Source organism: Myotis yumanensis, unplaced genomic scaffold (assembly GCF_028538775.1).
Source record: "Myotis yumanensis isolate MYYU_CA2020_CCGP unplaced genomic scaffold, mMyoYum1.0.hap1 SCAF_15, whole genome shotgun sequence".
Classification (NCBI taxonomy): Eukaryota; Metazoa; Chordata; class Mammalia; order Chiroptera; family Vespertilionidae; genus Myotis; species Myotis yumanensis.
Window position 1 is genome coordinate 43368011 of NW_027223766.1, and position 25736 is coordinate 43393746.

At 39.3% G+C, this 25736-nt stretch overlaps 1 protein-coding gene across 1 annotated transcript in view; it reads left to right on the plus strand.

The window, feature by feature from the left end:
- The window catches only part of STK3 (serine/threonine kinase 3), a 210217-nt gene extending 188236 nt beyond the window's left edge, over window positions 1-21981 (plus strand). The window contains exon 11 of the mRNA XM_070392037.1: window positions 20625-21981. Within this exon, the coding sequence (XP_070248138.1) occupies window positions 20625-20783 (159 nt within the window). The 3' untranslated portion in view covers window positions 20784-21981. The remainder of the gene's footprint in view (window positions 1-20624) is intronic.
- Window positions 21982-25736: the final 3755 nt, after the last annotated feature.

Below are 25736 nucleotides of genomic sequence, written 5' to 3' on the forward strand. Positions count from 1 at the left end.
GAGAACAGGGATGGGAAGTAGCGAGTGAGCTAAGGGATCTGTATGGGGGAGGGGTACAGGAACCCTCAGCCCTCAGTCATGGGCACCGAGGGTGCAGCTGAGCTGCTAGGGACTGGAGTTAAGACAAGTCTTTTACAGGACACATGTGTGCTGATAGGGGAAGTCATCGGCAGTGATAAAATTTAAAGATGTTTAGGGAACTTGGAAATTTGGGGGGATGACTATATAAAAATAATCTTGGCTATGATTATTTTTGAAATGAAATCAGTTTTGAATAATTATCACTTGTCTCAGTATTTATTATTCATGTCATTAAAAATGCCACATTGATGGGGGTAGGAGGTAGTAAGTTTTGTTTTATTGCAACACTAAAATCTGTTCATGCATTTGCCTTTTTTATTTGCCAATAATGTGGTTGTCACTTCTCAGCTAGGGGGTGGCGGGGCAGGCAACGTTGCTCTCACCTGGAATCAATCGTTTCCCCTTTTCTATTGGAATGAAAATCCTAGTTACAAGGGAACACACAACCAGAGCATTTCCCGTGGCCATTTAAGACTGCCGATAAGTATAACGCAGCTCTATTACAGTAATCTCGTGCCATTCAGATTAGTCCTGATAATCACCTTGACCTTTCATCACCTAACCAGTATAATCCCAACTCTGCCCCGTGTTAGAGTTAACTGGGCAGTAAAGCTCTCTGCCCTGGACTGAGGTGCTCCCACGTCTCCATGCCTGCTGGAAAGTCACTGCAGGGTTCTCACCTTCCCTAGCTCAGGTTTGACAAGTTATCTGGAAAAAACAGATGGCATTATTATGTTCAGTACACGTGGAAGATAAAACTTTTCTTCCCCAATGGTTTTAATAAAAACTATTAACTCACGTTAAGTACATGTTGGAGTAATTGTCGGATTTTGATGCTTTCTCTGCACAATAGATCTGCCTTTGCCGAAATGTAGCTCAGGTGCAGGTGGTCCTTACAGTCCTCGAGGGTTCTCTTTCAGATGAACTAAAACCTCATGCTACTCCGTTTACCGTCTTTAGTCATGACCAAACTACCCAATCAGAGCCACTTATATGGTGCTACTTGGGATGGCACCAAGAGGAAGAAATTCTAGAGGGGCAACTAACATTGTTTCAAACTTCACATGGGGGTGTTATTATTAAATCTGCTGTTTACAAGGTTCTTAAAGTTTTAGCCCACCGGGGCATGGTGGCAATTTGTCTCCCTTCTTTAAACTTGATGCTGAGTTTTATCATAGTATTGATGTCAGATGATGTTTGAAAAGACCTCCTTAAGAGATTTGTCTATTTTTATTTTTAAATATTTTAAATGTGTGATGTTTCTGCTCAGACCTCATTTTTGTTATATTACATGGAGTCTATTCTTTAACAGTGGCGTTTAATCTGATTGTGGATTACTGTTTCTGATCATTTGACTTTTTACTTTCTAAAACATAGCAGGCTTTAGAAGAACAATTTAGTAAAAGATCTATTGCTTCAGTTCTAACACTTTTTTGTGTGCTTGAGAAATGAAGGCTTTTAGGGGAGCAAAGGTAGGCCATCTCTCAGTCTTTTCTCCCATTATTTTCTAATATAACTGGATGTTCTACATTCTGTGCCTCCTCTTCTGCTCCTGTTTCTGGGGCTTTGACCAAAGTGATACCAACACCTAAACCCAGGATTTTCAGGCACATGGACCAGAGAGTCCATCAACCTCTGGCCTCTGCCCAACAATAAGATATCAACCATTTGAATTGAGGTTCCTAATGAAACCCAACAACCAATGGATCCAGGCTGCCTGTCACTTGAGCCAATTAAGCAGAGACAGGGTTGAATCGTGTCTGAGCGTTTATTCCAATCCTGCCGGCGGTATGGGAGAGCAGCAGGTCAGCCACGAAAATCTGCTCTACCCCCTCCACCCCCATAAGCCAGCTGCTTATATTGGGCAGAAGGACAAAGATTACAAGGGGAGTAGGAATTACCGGCATGGGGAGTAGGCAAGGTATAATGGTTACAGGTTATAGGCAGTGTGGGCTGGGGGGTCTCAGAGGGCTAGTGCCTCCAGGACCAGATTGTTTCCCCTACATAGTTGTTAATCTTCCCATGATGATAGGCCAGGGATGGCGAACCTTTTGAGCCCGGCGTGTCAGCATTTTGAAAAACCCTAACTTAACTCTGGTGCCATGTCACATATAGAAATTTTTTGGTATTTGCAACCATAGTAAAACAAAGACTTATATTTTTGATATTTATTTTATATATTTAAATGCCATTTAACAAAGAAAAATCAACCAAAAAAATGAGTTCTCGTGTCATAGGTTCGCCATCACTGTGACAGGCAGTTCTCAGAAAAGGAGGATGGACTGCATTCCCAGGTTAACTCCCATGTTCCGGGGCGTACAAGTCTCAGTGAGGTCAGAATGTACTTTCTCTAATCAAAACAGAACAATCATGGTTAACAGAGAATGATTAATATTTCTTATAACTATAGCTAGTCCCCACCATTCTATTTCTGTCTCTAATACTAATACAGTTTGAAAATTGTGTTAACTAATATATTGATTAAGACATTTTGGATATACAGATGGTCTCTGATTTCAGGAAATTTCATCACAGTAACATCTTTAATGATTAATATTAAATTTTTCTTTAAATATGCCATAGTGATGATAAACACTGATAAATTAGTAAACAGCATCTTCCTTGGTGGTTTTTGAAATGTAAGATGGCTCTTATTATTAATGTATTATTGATGTTTCATAGACTGGGTGATGATGAACCATCTTTGGTTAATAACTACTTTTGATAGCCAGCTCTTTAAAAAACAAAAATACTGATTTTTCAGAATTCAAGCTTTTCCGTGTCTGGCCAAGACAAAATTCCACCTCAAAATTAAACAGAACCAAGATGAACTATAGACCCTAAAAAGGCATTTTTAGAGATTTACATGGCTAGGAGCAGCTTTTAGACTATGAGGATTTGCTTATTTCTGTCTTTTTTCAACAAGCATTGGTAGGCACTTGTGAAATGCTATGAGCTGAAGAATAAGAAGGAATGTGTGGACAAAGTATAAAGTGCAGCTTGAAGGGTCAAATAAGATATAAACTAAGAAGAATTATTTGACTTTGTGTCTCAACAAGAGCAGTTGAGAGCAGGGAGGGGCGCAGAAGCAGTATGGAGTGAGTAGGAAGTGAGTTGAAGTGAGATGACCAGGTTAGAACATAGAGCCTGTTTTCCCCACACTTCTGACAAGTCTGACTTTTGAGAGAAGAGAATGAAAATGTGACTACTAGAGGGGTAGATGGAAATGAAGGCAGGGTTATTTTGGTTGGTTGGTTGAAGATAGAAAATATTTAAAAGTATTTCAATGTTGATGCTAAAGACTAAGGAAGAGAATTTGAAGGTGTATAAGAGTTAGGTTTCTGAGACCACCCTAGGACAATCTGACCGTGGATGAGGGAGGCATGAGTCCCCATTAACTAATTGGGTGTGGAAGACCATGCAGCAGGGATGTTTCTAAGCTGCATTGCTTTATATTCAGAAAAAAATGGGAATTTGCCTTGTAATTAAAATCACAAGCTATTTTCTTTTAAACAAAAGTGATGGCTTACTTTCTAAGTACTTTTGCAATCTTCTTGATTTGCCATTTAAGGTTATTATGCCTCTCAATTATCTCTTAGGGGTTATAAAAAGTAACAAATTTAAAGGCACTTTACAAAATGAAAGAATTATAAAATGCCAAGTACTTTGTGTAATCATCTTACCCTCTTAATTTTTGGTCCATTTTGCTCCCAAATCAATGTGGATCTTATGAACCACACCTGTTTTTCTGTTTTCTATGGCTTTTTTGCTTTCCCATTTTTATTTCCTTCTTTTGTGATGTTTGCCTATTCAGATATAGTAATTACTTGAATTATTTATTGTAGATAATGCAGAAATAACATGAAAAATGATTTAGAATAAGTAATATTTTCTTTTGCTTTATCATGAAAATTCTGATTTTTATTTTCTGTATAACAGGATAAAGATTATAGACAGGCTAGTTTAGTGTACATTCAATCATTTGGGACATCTTAGATTTTGAGGAAATTGTGCTACTTAAGAAAGTTACTGAATCATTCTAAAGCTCCTTCATCTTATCTGTAAAGTAAGAATAATACCTATTTATAGAATTATCTGTCTCATTTCACAGAATTACTGTGAGGCCTATTTGATACAATGTATATAAGCATGCTTTGTAAATGGTAAGTATTTTATAATATGATTTGGAAAATATCAGACATCAGGCTCAAGGCTATTTCATGGAAAGGAAGTGCTTCAAAGAATTAAATTTTAAATAGCTAAGTACTGACTAGATCTTTTCATTTAAGTAATTTCACCCATGGATTATAAACACATTCAGAGGTACCTTTCTTTGAATCATTATAATGGCTTACTTTTGGGAGTGTCGAATTTACACCTACCTTAGCCCAGCACTGCTAGTGGTGATTCCTTCCTTGACTAAAAAAGGTTTTGAAATATACTGTGCTAATTTTTTTTTTTTTTTTTTGAGGAAAGCAGGTATCTTGCTCTTAAAAGGCAGAAAATCTGTGATGTCAAATTGACCACCAGAGGGTGCTCGATAGCCGGTGACCCAGCCCTCTCTTAGAGGCAGTGATCTCTTGCCCTTCTGAGAGGAGTTGAGGAGCCACTAATTCTATTGGTGGAGCTCAGTGGCCTCATGTTTTCTCAGTTCCAAATACCCTTGGTCTGATAGTGGCCATCTCCTTCCTTCCCAGGGACCAGTCATCAGCTGGAGGCCGTTCCCCTCCTTTTTAAACCTTAGACTCCTGAAACCAATAAAGCGTTTCCCTTCACCCCCTGCCCTTTTCAGAAGTCTGCCCATTCCAGAGTCACTTTGGTTACAGTTCAGTGTATCTAGGAGGATTAACTTTATTTCATCCTATTGCTTTCACTTTTGCTTCTGTCCCTCAAGTTTTCTTTAAGTTAATTTCTTAATGGGATTTAAGAATCTTCATAAAATAGTTACCAATTATTCAATGTTTGGTCACTCTACAAAGTTAAAAACCCACCACTTTTTAAGAATCAATAAGTAGTATGTTTTTTAATAGCACTCAAGGCAGAGATTTGCCAGAGGATGGGGAAACGCCCACTGCTATAACCTCACAAAACCACCTAGGAAATCTGCCCTCATGAGAAGCCAGTGGAAACACAATTTCTGTATTTGTCTTCTCTCCCTTCTTTTGATAGCATGGCCCAGCACACCTGGCTGTCCTGACTATCCAGTGGTCTGTGAGAGGGAAGGTGGTCTACTTAGCAGGCCTTATAGTGTGCATGAGTAAGACGAGGCAGGGAGCACGTGCTGCCTGGGAGCAGGAAGCAGGGCTCAGGCCTGGGCGATCAGAAGAGAGTGTGGGTTGGTGGCCGCAGAGCTGGGGTTGGACCTGACAGTTACAAGATTGTGCACTTTGGTTGAAAGAAGGACAGCAGGAAGGGGTTGGTTCCAGTGGGTGGTCTTGACTGAAGGTAGGCTGGGTGCCATGGGAACCCAGAAATGGGCAGTGCTATAGGGACCTGCTTGCACTGAGTCCGTTTGAAGGTAATTTCTTTGCGTGCAGTATTTTTCAAAATCACTTTATCCTTTGCAATATTGCACCTTTACTCTAATAAGGCAAAGGAAATTTCACTCACAATATTCTTGTTTAAGAATGCTTTGGAGAATTCTAGCATCTATTGGTACTAGATACTAGCCAAAGGTCTGTTCGGTCATTTACTCAGGATTGGGAGGTACATGATATTATATGTTATTATAAAATAATTTTAGGGTAATTATCCAGTGGCTAGCTACTCTGAATAGCAGCCTATGCTGGTTACTTGCTAACACCATCTTATGAAAAGTTCCTCACCAGCCCATTGAATTTAACAGCCACATAGCTTTTTTGTTACTTTTCCACAGGAGGTAAACCAACAGTATGTCTTTCATTTAGTCAGTAATTAAAGATGCATTTTTCTTTTTAATCTTATTAAAATTGGATTTTTTTTTTAAGGCTTAGCTGAAATTTCATCCTGAAAAATAAAATGTAAAGGTTTACTAACAGACTACTTCATATTAATGTATATTATTAAAACCAGAGCTCAAATTCTGATCCCTAAGTTTCCACTGGTGACCACAATCTCCTGGCTTCCCAGTAGATGCAGAGTGAGATTAGCCCCTCTGTCACGGGCCCAGGCCCAGCTCTCTGCCTCTGTTCCATGCCCACACTGGCAGCGAACCCACTGAGAAAGCAGGTGTTGGGCTCAGGGGAAGGTCGAGCCAAAAGTCTTAGTGCCCCTGAGAGAGGGAGCAGCTTGGTCCAGCTCAGCACTAAAAAATTCTGGGAACATTTGGGAATACGCTCATTTTACAAGGTAGTATTACAGATAAAGATCGTTGATGCCTTGTTCTCTATTAAATTAGTTGACACCAAAACCAATTTTTAAAAATTTAATTTGCTGCCATTCTTGGACTTTAAAAGACGTTTTTATGGAACATTCATTTACCATAGTCATCTAATTGTGACATAGAAGATTTCGGCTTCTCCGCAAAGAGCTCTGTAGACAGGAGACTTCTGTAGATAGAGCTGAGGCCTGCAGCGTAACAAAGGACCTGGTGTAGGCCCAGCATGCTAGGCGAGAGGAGACGAGGGGACTTCTCCCCTTCCTTGGTCCTGGTGGCCCTGGAGAGTGTGCAGACCCACCTCTGCCATCTCTGTGGCTCTGACATTGGAGGTCAGACATCATAAGGCTGCCAGCAGGGCTTCCAGGCCGGAGAGACAGTACCCCACCCACACTCTGCCGCTCTCCAGGAGGGCGGGCACCGGATAGTACCAGCCACCGTTTCAGAAAACCTCCGCACACACCCCTTCTCTGTACAACCGCCAGTATCAGCCAACCCAGAGCCAGACCAGGGAACATCCCCCCACTGACAAGTAGCCCTTTACAGAAGACCCCTGTCTCCTTCCCAGCTCCCAACACAGAGGAGTGGACCTTGAAAAGAGAGGGAGAAGGTGCTGGATACATCGTTATCCCTTCCCACTGCAGGTCTCTCAGTGTCTGTGCGGGACGAGAGCTGTATTTAATATGAGGTTGGAGTTTTTCATTGGTCTGGACTTCTGAAAGTGATGAGAAATCAGGGAGATTGGCCCCAGATTCCTTCAGGGGCATGTCATGGAAATTTGGCATAGCACAGGCTGAAAAAGTGTGATTGGAAAAAAAATGAAACTATTTTAAGTTCATTAATAGTTGCACAGAGATTTGACTGCCCAATAAGCTAGTTACAGATTATTTGGAGGACTTGTTTTTAGTGCTTATGATCTTCAATAACTAATCATATATAGCAAGTCTTCACTTTAGTTCATCAATAGCGAAGCTACATAATAAGAGTTGAGTTCCTACAGCATAATTCTTGTCATAAAAACATCACCAGACTTCTAAATAAAGACCCAAAACACTTCTAATATTAAACATTGAAATTAACGTTGCTACATACATTTAAGAAAGATTAATAAGCCCTAGCCGGTTTGGATCAGTGGATAGAGTGTCAGCCTGTGGACCAAAAGGTCCCAGATTCTATTCCCGTCAAGGGCACGTACCTTGGTTGCAGGCACCTCCCCAGCCCCAGCCATGGTCAGGGCTCATGCAGAAGGCAATCAATGAATGTGTTTCTCTCACATGAATGTTTCTGTCTTTCCCTCTCTCTTCCACTCTCCCTAAAAATCAATGGGAAAATATCCTTGAGTGAGAATTAACCGAAAAAATGAAAGAAAGAAAGAAAAAGAAAGATTAATAAATTGATTAATAAAAACAAGTAAGAGAATTCTTTTCCAACTTGCTTATTCCACTTCAGGGTCATGGGCGGCCAGAATCTATTCCTGTAGCTCAGGGCGCGGTGGGGGGCGACCAACCTGGGACAAGACGCCCTTCCAGCCCAGGGCCACTCACAAACACACCCAACCCACTCACTCGAACCGCAACAGCATGGGCACATGTGCACATCTTTGGGATGTGGGGGGAAACTGGAGTCCCCGGAGAAAACCCACAGACATGGGGAGAACGTGCAAACTCCACACAGACAGTGGCCTTGGCCAGGAATCCATTTTTTTCTCATCAATATTATAACAAATGACATTGAATGTGATGTTACTCAAGGACCTGCTGTAGTTAATTGTAAAGAAATGAAGTCTGTAAAGCTAATCACTGAATTTGTTCATCTCTCGATTATGGCCTTATCAATGTTTTAGATTATTTAAATAAAGTGTTCATCAGAGTCACTGAGATAAGACATCAGTCAAAACTAATAGAACTTCTCTATCGCCCCTTAATTCAGCTGGAAAGATTTAATTACTAGTTGGTTTATGGTTACTCAGATTTTGATGTTCTGGGCTTAGCATTTTAGAGCTGTTTATAATGTTGTAGAGCTTATGCATGAATTGACTTTTTCCTGATAGTTTTAGCAGGCAAAACTGCTTACTAGAAACTGAAAAGCATAAAAGGGGGATAAGTGTTCAACTGCCATTGAGGAATGCAATGAGAATGTCACCATTCCTTTTTTACATGGTGGCTCAGAGTCTCCAGGACAAGGTAACTGTGCTAATGCATCGGCTTGTAGCCCATCTGCTGGCCTAGGCCTGACAGCAGGCCAGTGTGGGGCAGTCCGCTGGACACAGCAAAGTCTCGCCTGTATGCCAAGGGGACATGTCTTGGTTTTGTCACGGCATGTCTCTTTTTATTGGCATCTATTTCAAAGCACTCTGTAGAAATGTGTTTATTTTGCTCGAGAGCTGATTAAATAGAAAAATACTTAATAAACATAGATACTTATTTCATGAGGCCAGTTATAGCTAAAACGTTAATATCTTATAAGTAAAATACTTTGGTAGGTACAACCTGGGAGGAAGGGTGGGATTCTTTTTCTTTGCTTTTGCTTTTTTTTTCTTTTATAGGAGAGATTAAGCATACTTAGATTTGATGGAGAGTTTGAGAGAAGAGAGGAAAGAATGATGGAATAAAGTACGTGAGTAGATAGGAAGTAGTAGGATTTCAAGGCAAAGAAAGAAATATTATACTTGAGCAGGGAAGTGACAACTGAGGAATTGAAATGAGAGAAGGGAGTGAAAAGAAAGGGTAACTTAGCAGTTACCTGGGTGGTTCAAGAGGAAGGCCTTTTTCGGCACTGGCCTTGGCCAGCTCCTGGAAGGGGGATGGCCTCTGAGGTTGTTTTGTGTACTTGAGGACGTTGGCTATGCCGTGCCAGTTTGAGAAGCTATGTTTATCCTGATTTAGGCAGACACCTGCTTTTGCTCTTGGAGAAGAGGGCTGGTGTCCGAGTAGCTGAGGAAAGGCACACGCGTGTTGCATGCCTGTGTGGCTAACCCACAGCAAAAACCCTGGGCACCGAGGCTGGGTCAGCGGCCCTGCTTGTCAGCGCTTCGCATGTGTTATCACACATCATTGCTGTAGAACTGAGTGTCCCTGTGCGACTCCATCATGGTGGGAGTGCTTAAAGCAGGGTTTCCCTGTTTTTAATCTATTAAAAGAAAATGTTAAAAACTTTTATGTGATAATTGAATTTTGAAGTGCTTTTGTACTTCTTGGGAGACCTAAGAAACAGCTCCCAGGGGGCTCCAATCCAAACTCATGTTAGTGGAACTGAGGTTGTCTGTGAGGGCCTGCCCAGACACCTCCAGCTATGTGGCCAAGGCTAGGTCGCTTGGTCTCTCTGAGTGTCCTCACCTATAAAGTGGGGTTGGTAATGCCTGCCCCATAAGGTTTCATGATGCTAGGATCCTGTGAGAAAGCACAGGACCTAGGACAGTGTGTGACACAGTGTAAATGGTCCATTGTTAGTACTTTCCCTTTCTCTTCCATTAATAGCTACAAGAAATGCTTTTCTCCCTTTTCTTTGGGAATGCAAGTAGAATCTAAATGTCTTAAATTTACTGTAGATGCTCTGAGGTTAAACAGCCAAAATAGATGCTTTGTGGCAGTTTCCAGTTATAATCCCAAAATAGTTACAGTAATTCAGTCAGAAGATAGGGCCACTCAGCTCAGAACAGATCTATATGGAATACTCCATCCAGATAGGGAAATAGTGTCTATTTTGGGAGGAAGGCTGTGCCAGTAGACAACATTAACACCACTTTTAAGAGCACATTTTATAAGGAGTGCAGCCTTTATTATATAACTAGAGGCCCAGTGCATGAAAATTCATGCACTGGAGGAGGGGTCCCTCAGCCCCGCCTACCCCCTCTCACAGTCCGGGAGCCCTCAGGGGCGGGAGACGACCCAGCGATCAGGGTAAGGCTGCTGCTATCATTGCCGGCAACGCCAGCCTCGGCCAGGCCTGGTTACCTGAGCCTCGGGAGTCCCTGGGCGGCTGGGCAGCTGCCATCCAAGGCTTCCCTGCACCTCAGGCCGGCCCTGGGCAGCTGGGGGGGCTGAGGGGACTGGGTGCCACCATCTTGTGGCTGTGGGCACTGCCGTCTTTGAGGGCGGGGCAGTCAATTAGTATATTCCCTCCTTATTGGCTGTGGGCGCCGCCACCTTTGAGGGCGGGACAGTCAATTAGCGTGTTTCCTCCTTATTGGCTGTGGGCGCCGCCATCTTTGCGACAGCCTAAGGGTCAATTAGCATATTCCCTCTTTATTAGATAGGGTGTACGTATCAGAAATTGCCACCCTTTTATAAGTACATGCTGTAAGTGTATGTGTCAGGTTCTCTTAAGCGGGCGTCATGGGAGGTTCGCTGACTTGAGAGCTCCTCAGTGCATTCTTCTCAGTGCAGAAGTGAAATCAGGAAATGCCTTCACGTATTGATGTTACATTTATTTTCTTACTTTACTGCCTACCATTCCTGCTGCTCAGTCTTTTTGGCAAAAGGCCCCTTACCTGTTTATATACATCTAAACTAATCAGCGGACCTGGATGGAATTTTGCTAGTACTTTGTTGCATTTCCCACTCTCATTGTTAGTAAAATGAGCGTGGCGGCCTCCATGGACGGTACTTTGTAAAACCAAACCAGATTCTGTTCAGCACAGTGAAAAAAGAGCTAAATCGGAATACTAGGGGAAAAAGAAGTATGTCGCTCCAGGCCACATACAACTCGAAACAGTCTGAGGCATGCACTGGTAAATTTTACAAAGTGCTATAGGCAGTTCAGCATCAAAATTGCCATAGAAAATTATTGTTGTTAGCCATTCTGTTGATACTTCATATTGTTGGAATTGCTAGCAGATGGGAAAATAGATGAGTCAGGGTACAGTATTAGCAATCCACATTTTTTTAATCATAGGCCACTAATAAGGTCTGTAGCATCTGTGAGGTTTATTTAAACAGTTGCTAAGAAGAGTTTGTTTTCCCAGTAAACACAGCAAACCTTGTACAGGATTTCCTTGATTGACTATTTGACTAACTGTGTTAACGTTAACATCTAAGACCATTTGCTACATTGTGGTGGTGTCTCATTTATTTTGACAGACTGATTATACTAGGTCTTGAAATGTTGTCACATTTATGCATTTAATAACTGTTTGTGCTATTTTTGAGATTACAACTTTTTAAAATTTCCCTCATATAATTAGGACTATTTTTGACAAAAGAAAATAATGTAAAAATCTAAGTGCTTTACCCTAGAGCTCTTAAAATGAAATGATTTGAGAAAGTGGTTCCTTCTTATCATTTGCTGTGATAGTTTAGGTTTTATAATGGGTAGGATACAGAAAGCCCTGGTTTTACTGACAGCTCTTCCTGATCAGTAATAAGCAGCCTTTCAATACTCACAAAGCTCAGAAATAATTCTACTTATTAAAAGTTTAAATTGTCAGAATTATCAGTGGTTTGATTTAATCTTATTTCCCATCTTAACTTTTTATGTCATTGAATTAGTTGTGTTGCTTTTTTATGCAAGAGCCAGTAAGTTATTAACGTGCATATCTTTTACTTGGATTTTTAAGGGATATTGAGAAATATAATATTTTAGGTATTGATTTGTAATTTTACTTTCTGGATGAAGTGTGATAATCCAGGGCTATCATTAACAAAATGAGCTGTTTATTCAAGCTGTTAGTCATGATCCAAAGCCAATTTTCAAGCAAAATATTGACTTCTATTGAAAGTACTTCTAACTCTTTCATTTAACTTATGAACATCTAATTATTATGCCATCTAATTTTTATTGTTAAGAAGTTTAGGGGGTTTATATAAAGTCTTTCATTTGTTTTAAACAAACTTTTTATGAGAACTAGGAGATCCTAGTCTACCAGCTAGCCTACGCTTCAAGGAGATGGCAGTTCTACCTTTTGTTGAGCTTCTGCAGTTTATTCCTTTTTAGAAGACTGCTCTCTAAATGTGGGTTTTTTCATTCACTGTGGCTGTGATAGCTGATACTTAAAACCCTCTCTGCTCAGGTTGAAGACCCCAGGCACATCTCAGCAGCACACCCGTCACTTGTGGTGACTTAACACTTTAAACTCTCTGATGGTGCTAGATTCAGAATGTCAAACGTGGGCCCTGGCCGTGTGCTCAGTGGGTTGTCGTCATCCTGTGCACTGAACAGTTGCTGGTTCGATTCCCAATCAGGGCACACGCCCAGGTTTCTGGCTCCATCCCCGGTAAGGGGGCGTACAGGAGGCAGCTGACTGATGTTTCTCTCTCACATTGATGTTTCTCTCCCTCCTCCCTTTCCCTAAAAGTCAATTTTAAAAAATATTAAAAAAAAAAAAAAAAAAAAAAAGAATGTCAAACTTGGTATAACAAAAAAAAGCGTTGACCTAGAGGGCAGGTCCCAGCTCGGAGTGTAGCTTTGAGCAAGCCACCTCTTAACTCCTTACCTAAAATACTGGGAAATAGCATAGAACATCTCTAATGTTCTCTTTTGTAATGAGATTCTAAAGGTTTAACTCATAAACCAACTTTATAGTTTATGCTTCTTTTAAACAAATGCTTTGGGTAATCCCAGATAATCCCAGTTCATTTTAATAATCCCAGATTTCAAAATGTATTCTCTCAGGTCCATCTGATTCAGATTATCTGATGTCAGTTTAAACTCTTTTTATGGAGTTGATTTTATTCTCTGCCTTTATAAATATGTATCGACCCCTGATATTTGACATTTCAAATATCTAAAAAAGGCAAAAATTCTTGTGAATAGGAAAAAAATTCCTCAGTAATAAAACAATATCCTTCTGAAACTCGTCTTTTTTTTAATTTAAATTCTTTATTGTTTAAAGTATTACATAAGTCTCCTTTTCTCCCCATTGTCCTCTCGCTGGCTGCCCCCACCCCCCAGCACATGCCCTCAGCCCCTCCTTCCCTCCCTCCCCCCCCCTCCTCCCGCTCCACTCCCCTCCCCTCCGTCTGTGTCCATTGGTTATGCTCATATGCATGCGTACAAGTCCTTTGGTTGATCTCTTACCCCTTCACCCCCCGCCTTTCCTCATAGATTGGACAGTCTGTTCGATGCTTCTATGTCTCTGGCTCTATTTTTGTTAATCAGTTTATGTTGTTCATTATATTCCACAAAGGAGTGAGATCGTGTGATACTTATCTTTCTCCAACTGGCTTATTTCACTTAGCATAATGCTCTCTTGGTCCATCCTAGAGATAAAAAACATAAAATCCATGCTGTTGCAAATGGTAAGAGTTCCTTCTTTTTTACAGCAGCGTAGTATTCCATTGTGTAGCTGTAGCACAGTTTTTAATCCACTCATCTGCTGATGGGCACTTAGGGTGTTTCCAAATCTTAGCTATGGTGAATTGTGCTGCTGTGAACATAGGGGTGCATATATCCTTTGTGATTGGTGTTTCTGATTTCTTGGGATATATTCCTAGAAGTGGGATTACTGGGTCAAATGGGAGTTCCATTTTTAATTTTTTGAGGAAACTCCAAACTGTTCTCCACACTGGCTGCACCAGTCTGCATTCCCACCAGCAGTGCACAAGGGTTCCTTTTTCTCCGCATCCTCACCAGCACTTTTCATTTGTTGATTTGTTGATGATTGAAACTCTTTTTTTCTTTGAGTGTTTTTGAAGAAGGTGTGGGTCCTGCTTCTGTCTTTGTGTTCAAGTTCTTCCTGTCACTGCATGTCAGCTCATTTATTAATCAAGTTGCGTGTCCCTAATGTTTGTTAAGATTGTTTCACAAATTTTTGCACAATATTAGGCCATTGTTCATTGTGCAAGTTCTATTTTATCATTAAATTTAGTACAAAATTGTATTAAATAAAATTAGCCTAAAACATAAAATCCTTTTCCAGATGAGTTATTCATTTTTGTACATTTGTTCATTTACAGTAAAAACCACAAGGTGTGAATGCTCTAATACCTTCTCTTCACTGACTCGATTTACCAAATTCTAAGCTCTCACATTTATTTTGGAATCAGACACCTGGCTTAGAGCTGTGGTAATACAGCTGCGTTGTGTTCCATGTATTGTAGAAAGATGGCTTCCTAAGTAGCAATAAGAAATGTAAGTCAAGTTGCTCCACGCACATACCAACTTGAAGCAGCCTCCCTCCACTTTGATGAAGGTGCTCAGGAAACCTGATGTTAGTCAAGGAAACTTTCTCACAACAATATGGATATTTATTCAGGAAGCTCAACGTTTCCTTCTATCCTTATTAGCCCTCGAAATTATTATAATTTGAATTAGCATTTTAGAAGGGCGATGGTGGCTTATGTGATATTATAGGGCAGTGATGGCGAACCTATGACACGCATGTCAGAGGTGACACGCGAACTCATTTTTTTGGTTGATTTTTCTTTGTTAAATGGCATTTAAATAGATAAAATAAATATCAAAAATATGAGTCTTTGTTTTACTGTGGTTGCAAATCAAAAAATTTCTATATGTGACACGGCACCATTGTTAAGTTAGGGTTTTTCCAAATGCTGACACGCCGAGCTCAAAAGGTTCGCCATCACTGTTATAGGGCCAGTTTATCATTATGAGTCTCCATAAAATTTTATCTGGTCCATGAGTCCTTTTACTACTAAAGCATATTGAGCAGCACTGTTTTCCAAAAGATCAAAAAGCTGCTTCTGCCGCCTTTCCTGCCCCAATCCATCTCCAGGCCGTGAGAGGCTTGATGGCTACAGAAACAAAGTGGTAAGTATATGTTATTAGGGTTTAACCAGGAGTCAAAACTCAGACCCACCTTATAAAGAGTGAAAAATGCTGCCAGTTAACCTCACTTTTTCTTCTTTTTCTTTTTTATCTAGTTAACACCACAATTTAGAGTTATTTAGAAATCTACTGATATTTCTGTTTTATTAACAAAAGCCTCTGACCACAAATGCTAAGGTTTGGGGATTATTTTCTGTTGAATGCCATAGACAGATCATAAGATCAGGGAGAAAACCTTTTCCAGGAAATCTTACCCTTATCCAGGGCTTCAGTTTTATCCTAAATGCTGGTGATGTCTTTAGCTTGAATCTCTCCCCTGAGCTCCAAACCCCCAAATTATAATCCATAACTGACATATCCACCTTGAAGCGTTGCTTCTCTCTCAAAACAACAGGACTAAAATCAGTTTCATTAACTACCCTATCTACCCCATCACCCAGCCTTGAAGCAGGGGTCATTTTTAGCCCTTCCTTCTTTCCGAACCTTCATGATCAGTCAACAAAAGCCCTATCAGTTCTGCATTCAGTCTCTCAAACGCCTCTTCTCCATCTTCCACTCTCCTGCCTCAGCCTCCACTCTCACTGGACTGTAAATTCTAACCTGCTGACGGGTCTTTCTTCCTCCATTTCCCCAGGGCAATCTATGTTCTACACCTGCCATTGGAGATATTTTTCTAAAGCTCATTCATGTATGATCATGTCACCATTTGTGCTCAGAATTATCTAGCATTTCTTTTCTGTCAACAGAAAGTTTTCAGCAACATGCCTAAGCCCCACAGCACTCTGCCCGCTCCCTTCCTGCCTCGTCCTCTGGCCCTGTGGATCCCTCCCACATCCAAGGATGCCAGGCATTTGTGTGCCTTCTGCTGTTTCTCATCTCAGCTTACTCATTCTTCAGCGAACCAGCTGTTCCTGGGCCTGTCTTGCCAGCTAGATTGCAAGCCCTCTGTGGGAGGCAGAGTGATTTATTCATCTCTGAATTGGTGGTGCTTGGTCCATAGAAAATACCAATAAATACTTGATAAACGAGTCACCTGAAGGTCTCTGGGAGTCCAGCTGAAAGCAGCTATAAATGTAGCTTATGTGGACGTTGGATTTCCTGTAGCCTTAACCTTACACAGCCATGAATTTGAAGTCAGATTATGAAAACATCAACAAAAACACTAGCTTTAGCACTAAAGCCATGCTCTAACTTTCCTAAACAGGTTCCGGGTTTCACTCAGAATCTGTTTGTTCTTATTTAATCTAATGCCTTATACGATTATTTAATCAGTTTTCTGGGTCCAAATAGATTAACAAATTTGAAGTAGAGAGAGGGTACAAGCCCAATGATGGCCATGAAAGGAAGCTGACAGGTTTCCCCTAAATGAAGATAAAAAGCCAAAAAGGAAAGAGAGCGTGATTACCTGGCACAGGTTAGTAATCGATAGTAATAATCATCCTCAAGGAAAGGGTGTCTTAGGTCCTGTATCCTCTGCCTTAGAAGGCAGCATATTCCATTAAATGCTTTATAAAGACTTTCTGTTCAAAAGTTTTATCACTTAAAGAACTAAGATTTAGGTACTTCATGAATTTACATACGTGGAACACCCAATTCCCTACCAATTCTCCAACATCAAAGACCTGTTTTTGTGTTTTTTTTTTTGCAAAGTTTACATATTAAAAATAGGTCTGTTAGAGGAGGAAGTTTTTTCTTATAAGTAGCTTCTTTCCCTGAAGTCAATTTATTATTGTAATATTTTTATAAACTATTGGCAGTTTGCCCCTCTAAAATTAGTATAAGGTATTTACAAGAATATCTTAATGCAAAAAATTGTTAAGTAATGATAATTGTTTACTTTGTCTGATGTCATTTCTCCTAATCTTAGAGTAACCCATTCCTTTGAGTCATTTATTCTGTATTCCTACTTATCTACCAACCTTCTTGTCATGATGTTTAGCAATATAGTTGAGTAGTTTCTAGTTGTGTGTGTACAATCTCTAAAGTTTAAATATTTTGTAGAATATCGGTATTAGAGACATGAGACTCGTGTATAAAAATCGATAATAAAATAATACATGACTCTAGAATCAAATACTAAATTGTATAATGTGGTTGTGCTGTGTAAAATATGAATGTTGTATAGAAATTCACCGATGGGCTGAAATTGAAATAGAGGCGAAGTAGAATGGGATCTGTGTAGACAGCACCTTGGCATGTCTCTCTCAGGGAAACGTGGCTGTGTGTGGTCATTCCTGGCCCTTCACCTCACCGTCACCTGTGTATGCAAGTTTCGAGGTTCCTGTTGGCTTATTCTTTATCCCCACAGGATGAAGTATAAGTCTGACCATAACAGATGCATGACTAATACTTGTATCAAAATTAATGAAAGCATGTAATAGGCATTATGTGAAACATATACAATAGTAGAACATAATAAGCTCATTGTTTGGGTGATAGATGACTAAAAGGTAACGGCCTCTTTTGCACATACCAGAACTTCGCACACACCAGAGCCAGGAGGCCACTTCAGTCTCCATCCTGGAGCTTCCTTCCGCACACTGCCATTCCTGCATATTTGGAAACTCCTCTTTTGAATTTACTTCAGAGCCTGTAACTCATTCTTTTCAGCATCTCCAGTGGTGAAGACTCTTTTTCACCTGAGAATGGATTTTATTTTTGGAACGAAGAGTCCCTTAGTGCCAGACATAGTGAGTAAAGTGGAGGATCAAGAGGGAAAATGCTGTTTGGGGATAATTTGACATGTGACTGTAAAGTCATGAGAGTGTTGTCTGGCTTGGCTCATAAAATAACCAAAAATAGTGATCTTCTTAAAACAAAAAATAATCTGCGAGTTTCATCATTTTAAGGCCAAGTCTGGGTGACTCTCATCGTTTTCCTGCTCCGGAGTTGGTCCAGGCTCCCAGAAGTGCAGTCCCTGCAGTGCCTGGCTCTCAGGGCCCCACCCGCCCAGGTTCCCTGATGCCCGTAGTCCTTCTCAACGTGATAGGGCCCCTGCTCACCTGACTCTTGTTCAGGGACCAGCACAGTCCCTGCTCCCTAAAGAGAACCTTCTCTCCATTGAATTTATAGCGAGGCTCTTTTCTCTTTGTTGGGAATCTGTCTAAGAATCAAATGATCCTGGCTGCTGTGGCTCAGTTGGTTGGATATCCTCCCATGTACTGAAAGGTTGCTGGTTCCATTCCTGGCCAGGGCACATGCCCAGGCTCAATCCCCAGTTGGGGCATGCAGGAGGCAGCCGATCGCTGTTTCGCTCTCACGCCAATGTTTCTCCCCCTCTCCCTTCCTCTTTCTCTACAAATTAATTTTTGAAATATTTTTTAAAAAGAGAGTTTTCCTAGTAGATACTACCCAAGTATCCCTTTAAAAATATAAATTAAATAAGAATTACAGTTGCTCTCCCCAGGAAAATACACACGTGAACATGCAGGATTTTGCACATGAGAAGTTGATTCCTGGACTTGAGTTAAGAAGCTTTCACTGTAATTTGTACCACACACAATAGGGTTTAATTTTATAGGATCTTGCATCAATCCCTAAATGTTTATAGTTGCTAATCTTCCCCTTCCCTTCCAACTAATTTGTAAGTTTCCTAAGGCAAGGAAATAGTTTGGAACTCATTTGCTTTCCCTATAGTATTAGAACCTACCAGGATGTTGAGTATGTAATAGCATTCTGTAAATCATTATGGTTGAACAGATTTTTTAAACCACCTGCCTGCCACCATTGCTTTAAGAGTCAGTTTCTTTAAAAAAAAAAAAAAAACAGAAAGTTTTACATGTTTTTAAATGTTAATAAAATAAAAGCACAAGTGTTCCGTTATTTATCTCAGGGCATCTCATAACCCCTGAGACGACACCCCCAAAAGATGTGCTCAGGAGATAATCTTTTACTGTTTTGATGTATAAAGTTTAGGATGCCACAGATCCTGATATAGAACACATTTTATCCACAATGCACATGTGACGTGAGACCCCTCCTACTGCTCCACAGAAAACCAGCAAAGCGTGTGCTAGTGTTGTCCCCAGAGGCCGTCATGATCAAACTAAACCATTACAGTCAAACTACATCATTTAGTCCAGCAACTTTTCAACCGGTGTGCCACAAGAATTTTTAAAACATGCAATACCTATTTAGTCAGGAGCACTGACCTCTTTTCCGTTAGATTGTCAAATAAAAAAAAGACAACCACCAACACAACAATAGCCGTTCAGTGTGAATAAATCAAAATTATACCGATTTTTTTATCAGATTAGCGAAAAATATATTTTTTGCTGTGCTGAAGAATTTTAGTAATTAGTTTATATGTGACATGAGATGGAAAAGGTTGAAAATCACTAATTTAGTCAAATATTATTATTATAACTATAACATATACAATGAAAATCTGACAGGCACTTCATTTTCAAATTGGCCCATGTAAGAACTTACATACTTACCATGTTGGGATATTTCTTTTTTTATTTTTATTGATTTTAGAGAGGGGGAGGGGGAGAAGAGAGAGAGAAACATCAATTTGTTGTTCCACTTATTCATGTTCATTGGTTGTTTCTTGTATGTGCCCTGATCAGGGATCAAACCCGCAGTCTTGGCATACCTCAGCTGGGTAACCAATTGAGCTATCCAGGAAGAGCAGATTTTGGATCTTTTGAATCATAAATTAAAAATCCTATTTTATAAAAATGCTTGGGATAAAATTATCAATAATTTTTTTAAATTAACTTTCAGAGTGCTTAAAATTTAAGCATTTTGGTAAAATGCAGGATAGACAGTTAATTTAACTTGTATTCCATTTGGTCACAATCTTGCATCAATCCCTAAATGGGTGGTGTCTGCAAGTGTTCATGATCGTCTTTGCACTCCGTACTGGCCAGGGTGTGAGCCATTAGAGTGCATTTATATGGAGCATGACCTGAAAGTCTATTTGTTGGTAGTGGTGGATTTGTCTTTCTGCCTTTTTTTTTTAAATATATATTTTATTGATTTTTACAGAGAGGAAGGGAGAGTGATAGAGAGTTAGAAACATCGATGAGAAAGAAACATCGATCAGCTGCCTCCTGCACACCTCCTACTGGGGATGTGCCTGCAACCAAGGTACATGCCCTTGACCGGAATCGAACCTGGAACCCTTCAGTCCGCAGGCTGACACTCTATCCACTGAACCAAACCGGTCAGGGCTCTTTCTGCCTTTTTTAAAACAGATATATTTACCAGGTTATTTTTCTGATTTGCTCTTTTTTAAAAACAGTGTTTTTTTATTATTCTGTTGCAAATTCCTTGAGGTTCTTGCAAGATGTGGATCCTTGATTCTTCATGGAAAGAATTCCTGTTGTGATTATTGAATCATATTTCAAAGATAATGTAAAGAGTTTGCTGAGATAGTTATGCTAAAACTCATTAGATTTTAATATATTCTAGTAGAAAATCTTACTATATTCATATCTTCATTGTTTCCTATGTCCAGTTAAAAAACCTGAGTTTAGAAGAACTGCAGACGCGGTTGAAAGCCCTGGACCCCATGATGGAGCGGGAAATTGAAGAGCTCCGCCAGAGATACACCGCGAAACGGCAGCCCATTCTGGACGCCATGGATGCGAAGAAAAGAAGGCAGCAAAACTTCTGAGTCTAGTTTCTTCTCTGTTTGTTTCTATAACTATTCTGGAGACCAAGAAACCACTAAGAATTGAAGGAATAGTATGATTTCTTTTTAATTCCTAAGATCTGTGCTCTACAACTAGGCAATGGTCAAAAACTGATTAGTATCTACCCAGGTAACGTTCCAAAAGGCACAGTTTACAACTGTACCCATTCTGTTTTCATTTTTAAACGATGAAAACAGCAGACATGTAGTCTTCTCTGTATCTGTCAGCTGCATAACAGCACTAAAACTGTTATAAAATGAAGGCTGGGTTTAGAGACCTTGAAAATCCAAAGCTATTGTTTAATTATACAGCACTGAAGGGCTTTATGTTACTACATTCTTTATTCTTATCTAGTAGCCTATTTATTATATTCCCTTAGGTAAACTTATTTATTTATGGCATTTCACTTTTTTTTTTTTAAGGACAAGATCGGATAGCTTTGGTGAAGGTAGGGAAGTATTAATAGATAATAATATTCAACCAAATTATACTCTAAGCAGGGAGCTATGGGGTACATTCCTTGATTTCCAGGATAGTTTTCCAATAGAAGCAAAGCAATAATAACAATAGTACCTAAATGGGCCAGGCATTTTTTATATTGAAGCAATAATTCCATTTTTACCTCCTGAAATTTTTAACTTTTTAATTCTTAATATTTGGTACAAATAGAAATATATATATTTAGGTCAGACAGAGTTATAATGTTTAAAACCAAAGAAATCAATGGAATCCTTGCACAGAAAAAGTGCGGTAAATATTTTAAATCCTTAAGACAAATGTAATTTCTTAATATTGTTGTATGTGTTATGTGTAGGTCTGATAGCTGAACTGTGTCAAACTATAATAAGCTCATCAAATTTATTTCTGTGAAAATACGCTCAATTGTCACAGGACATTTTTGTTGATTTCATTTATTTCCTGGGAATTGGTAAACATCATGTGCCTGATGATAACAAAATAGCAAAAACATTTGCACTGAACTGTGCAAGCCTTGGGGAGTGAAAAAAGAATAAAACCATTAAAAAGAAACTCATTCTAAGCTGAATAAACATTTTCGTGATTGAACTGGGACCAGTCATTTCCAAAGCTACATGTAGCCATCTTGACAGGTTTTTTGTGTGTTTTTAATTACTATGTGTAAGTCATAAAGACAAATAAATTTTACTGTGACACCCAGCACATTTCATCTCTGTATGTTTTTTTCTTTTTTTTAAAATCATCACTGGGATTCTCTTTTCCAGGGAAGGAAGATATATTATTAGGACAGGCAAGATTACTTGGTGATAACAACGCTGAAACTTCAGTGGTTTTAATATAACACAGGTCATTTCTCTCTTGTGCTCCATGCCCATCCCAGGTTGGCCGGGCGCCCTCTCCTGTCACACCCCAGGAGCTGCTGATGGAGCACCCCCCTCTACAACCGCAGCAAGGGAAGGAGCACTGACAAGTCTCCCACTAGCTCCACCCAGCAGTGAGTCATGGCCACTCCTAATTTCCTGGGAGCAGGGAAATGCAACCTTACCATGTGCTTTTCGGGCAAGAGGCGGGAAATGCTGGCAAGTTCACTAGTGACAGCCACAGAAGGTATTTCACCTCTGAAAAGCGCCTACTCTTTTTAGGAATGGCATTTGCACCCTAGGTAATGCCTTGGAGTAATCTTGCTCTCTGTCGAGTTCTTACAGATAGTAAATTATATGTATACTTGGATGTAAATTATAAGATTTTAAAATAGTGGTATTGAAAATTTTATAAGGGCTCGTAAGAATGAAACTGAATTTATAAATATGCTTCAGCTACATCTTTATGGAATCTGTTTAGGACAGTCAGATTTAGTCAGTCAACTCAAATACCATATCTTTTTTTCCCTTTTTAATTGATAATATCTTGCCTAATTTGATGGAATCAAATGACTAATTTGCTATCACCAAAATAAAACCACCTACATGAACTGACAAGAAACCTATGAAGATGATTTCTCCCCAGTTTACTAAATTAGAAAATGTATGCAAGGAGACTTGATTTGGGGTGGTAAACACACAATACAAAGCACAGATGATGTGGAATTGTGCACCTGAAACCCAATGATTTTGTTAATCGGTGTCACCCCAATAAAAAAAAAGAAAATTTATGCAAATTAACTCAATAAGGCCTGTTAACCACTCTTACTCAGTCTCAATAAAAGTCCTCCTGTTAGTAGTAAATATAAATGTTACAATCACATTAAGATTTCTGTATAAATAGACTTTATTTTCTGTTGTTATATTTATGTGTGTTTTTTTAAATACGCACATATTTTAGCAAATTAAGAACAATGGGCATTGTTTAATTTTAGAGCCTTGGGAACATTTTAGGATAGATAATCTGTTTTAAATTTTTTCCTATCTTCTCACCTTCTATCCCCCACCAATCAGAAAAAAATGGAATTTAACATTAAGTTTTGAGGAGCCAAAAACCGTGAAAGAAACCCTCAAGTGTAGGTAAGCCTTGATTAATCATGATGTTTAGGTAAGAGAGTTTTCAATTAATTTTAATTAGTTTAAGAAGCAGCCTCTTCAAGAAGGGAGAACTCAGAGGAGCCACTGTGGGGCTCAGTGGGGAGAGGGGAGGAATCGGGCTGTGGCTGGCACTCCCTTCGGCCGAAAAGAGCATTCCTGCAGGAGTGGGCAGTACCAACTGCTGCTGAGCCCAGTGAGCTGGGCAGGGACAAAGCACAGGGGCACAGCCACAGTTGTCTGGCAATCGACATTCCCGACAGAATCAAAGCCATGGAGCCTGGTGCCTTCCTTGGTCTCCCAGAGCTCCCCTCCCTTTGTGTCGGGTTGCAGAGCACATCATCTGCAAACCCGAGAACTGGTACTAAAGAAACACTCCCAGGGCGAGGGGCTCACTCTGCGACTAATCCAGGGCCATGGAGGTCTGCTGGTTGCCATTGCTGGGAAGGCAAAGCAACAAAGGCACCTAAATATTCCATTGACAGCTCAAGATAGCTCATCCAAACAGAAAATCAATAAGCAATAGACTTAAATGACACGTTTGACCAAATGGATATAGTTGACACAGAGCATCAGATTTTACATTTTTCTCCAGCGCACATACAACATTCTCAAGGATAGAATGTTGGTCACAAAACTAGCCTCAACAAATTCAAGGAGGTTGCAATCATATCAAACCTATTCTCTGACCACAATGCTTTGAAATTAGAAATCAACTGCAAAAAAAGTTTTCAAAATACAGATATGTAGAGATTAAACAACCTACTACTAAAAAATGACTGGATCAAAGAAGAAAGAAAAGATGAGATTAAAAGATATAGAGACAAATGAGAATGACAATATGACATACCAAAACTTCTGGGATGCAGTGAAAGCAGTAATAAGAGGGAAGTCTATATCACTACAGGTCTGTCTCAAGAACCAAGAAAAATCTCAAGTAAACAACCTAACATTACATCTTAAAGAACTAGAAAAAGAAGAACAAAGCAGCCCCAAATCAGAAGAAGAAAGGAAATAATAAAAATTAGAGCAAAATTAAATGAAATAGAGAACAAAAAAATTAATTCAAAAAAATTAATACAACAAAGAGCTGGTTCTTGGAAAAGATTGATATTGACAAACCCCTGGCTAAACTCACTAAGGAAAAAAGACAAAAGATTCATATAAACAAAATTAGAAATGAAAGAGAAGGTACCATAGACATCACAAATACAAAGGATCATACTAGAATACTATGAAAGACTGTATGGCACCAAATTCAATAACCTAGAAGAAATGGATAAGTTCCTAGAAATATATAACCTTCCTAAACTGAATCGTGAAGAATTAGAAAATCTAAATAGAATGATCAACAGTGGAAAAATTGAAACAACCATAAAAAATGAAAGTCCAGGACAAGATGGCATCATTAGTAAATTATACAAAACATTCAAAGAAGATTGGGTACCTATCCTTCTCAAACTCTTCCAAAAAATTGAAGAAGAGGCAATACTTCCTAGTACATTGTATGAGGCTAACATAACCCTGATATCAAAACTAGGCAAGAATAACACACAAAAGAGCAAACTGTAGACGAGTATTTCTGATGAATACAGATGCAGAAATCCTAAACAAAACACTAGGAAATGGAATACAGCAAGACATTTCAAAACAAAACAAAACATGACAATCAAGTGGAGTTTATTCAGGGGCAACATATGCAAATCGATCAATGTAATAACCCACATTAACAAAACAAAGGATAGAAGTCATATGATCTTAACATTAAATGCAGAAAAAGCATTGTATAAGATACAACATCTATTTATGATTAAAACATTCAAATAGGTATGAAAGGAAAGTACCTCAACATAATAAATACCATATTTAACAAGCCCTCAGCTAATATCATACTCTACACTGAAAAACTGAACGCTTTCCCTCTAAAATCAAGAACAAGACAAGGATGTCCACTCTCACCAATCTTATTCAGCACAGTACTTGGAAATACTAGCCAGAAGAATCAGGCAAGAGAAAGAAATAAAGGCATCCAAATTGGGAAGAAAGAAGTAACTCACTTTTTGCAGTCGGCATGATTCTGTACATAGAAAACCCTAAAGACTCCACCAAAATACTATTAGAAGCAATAAACAAATATAATAAAGTTGCAGGATATCAAATCAATGTACAAAAATTCACTGCATTTCTATACTAACAATGAAATTTCAGAAAAGGAAATGAAAAGAAATTCCTTTTGCAATTGCAACAACAAAATATAAAATACCTAGGAATAAAGTTAACAAAGGATGTGAAGAACCTATATTAGTATACTGGAAACTACAAAGCATTATTAAAAGAGTGAAAAAGACAATGAAATGTAAAGATATTCCATGTTGATGGTTGGAAAAATCAACGTAGTTAAAATGTCCATATTACCCAAGGCAATATATAAATTTAATGCAA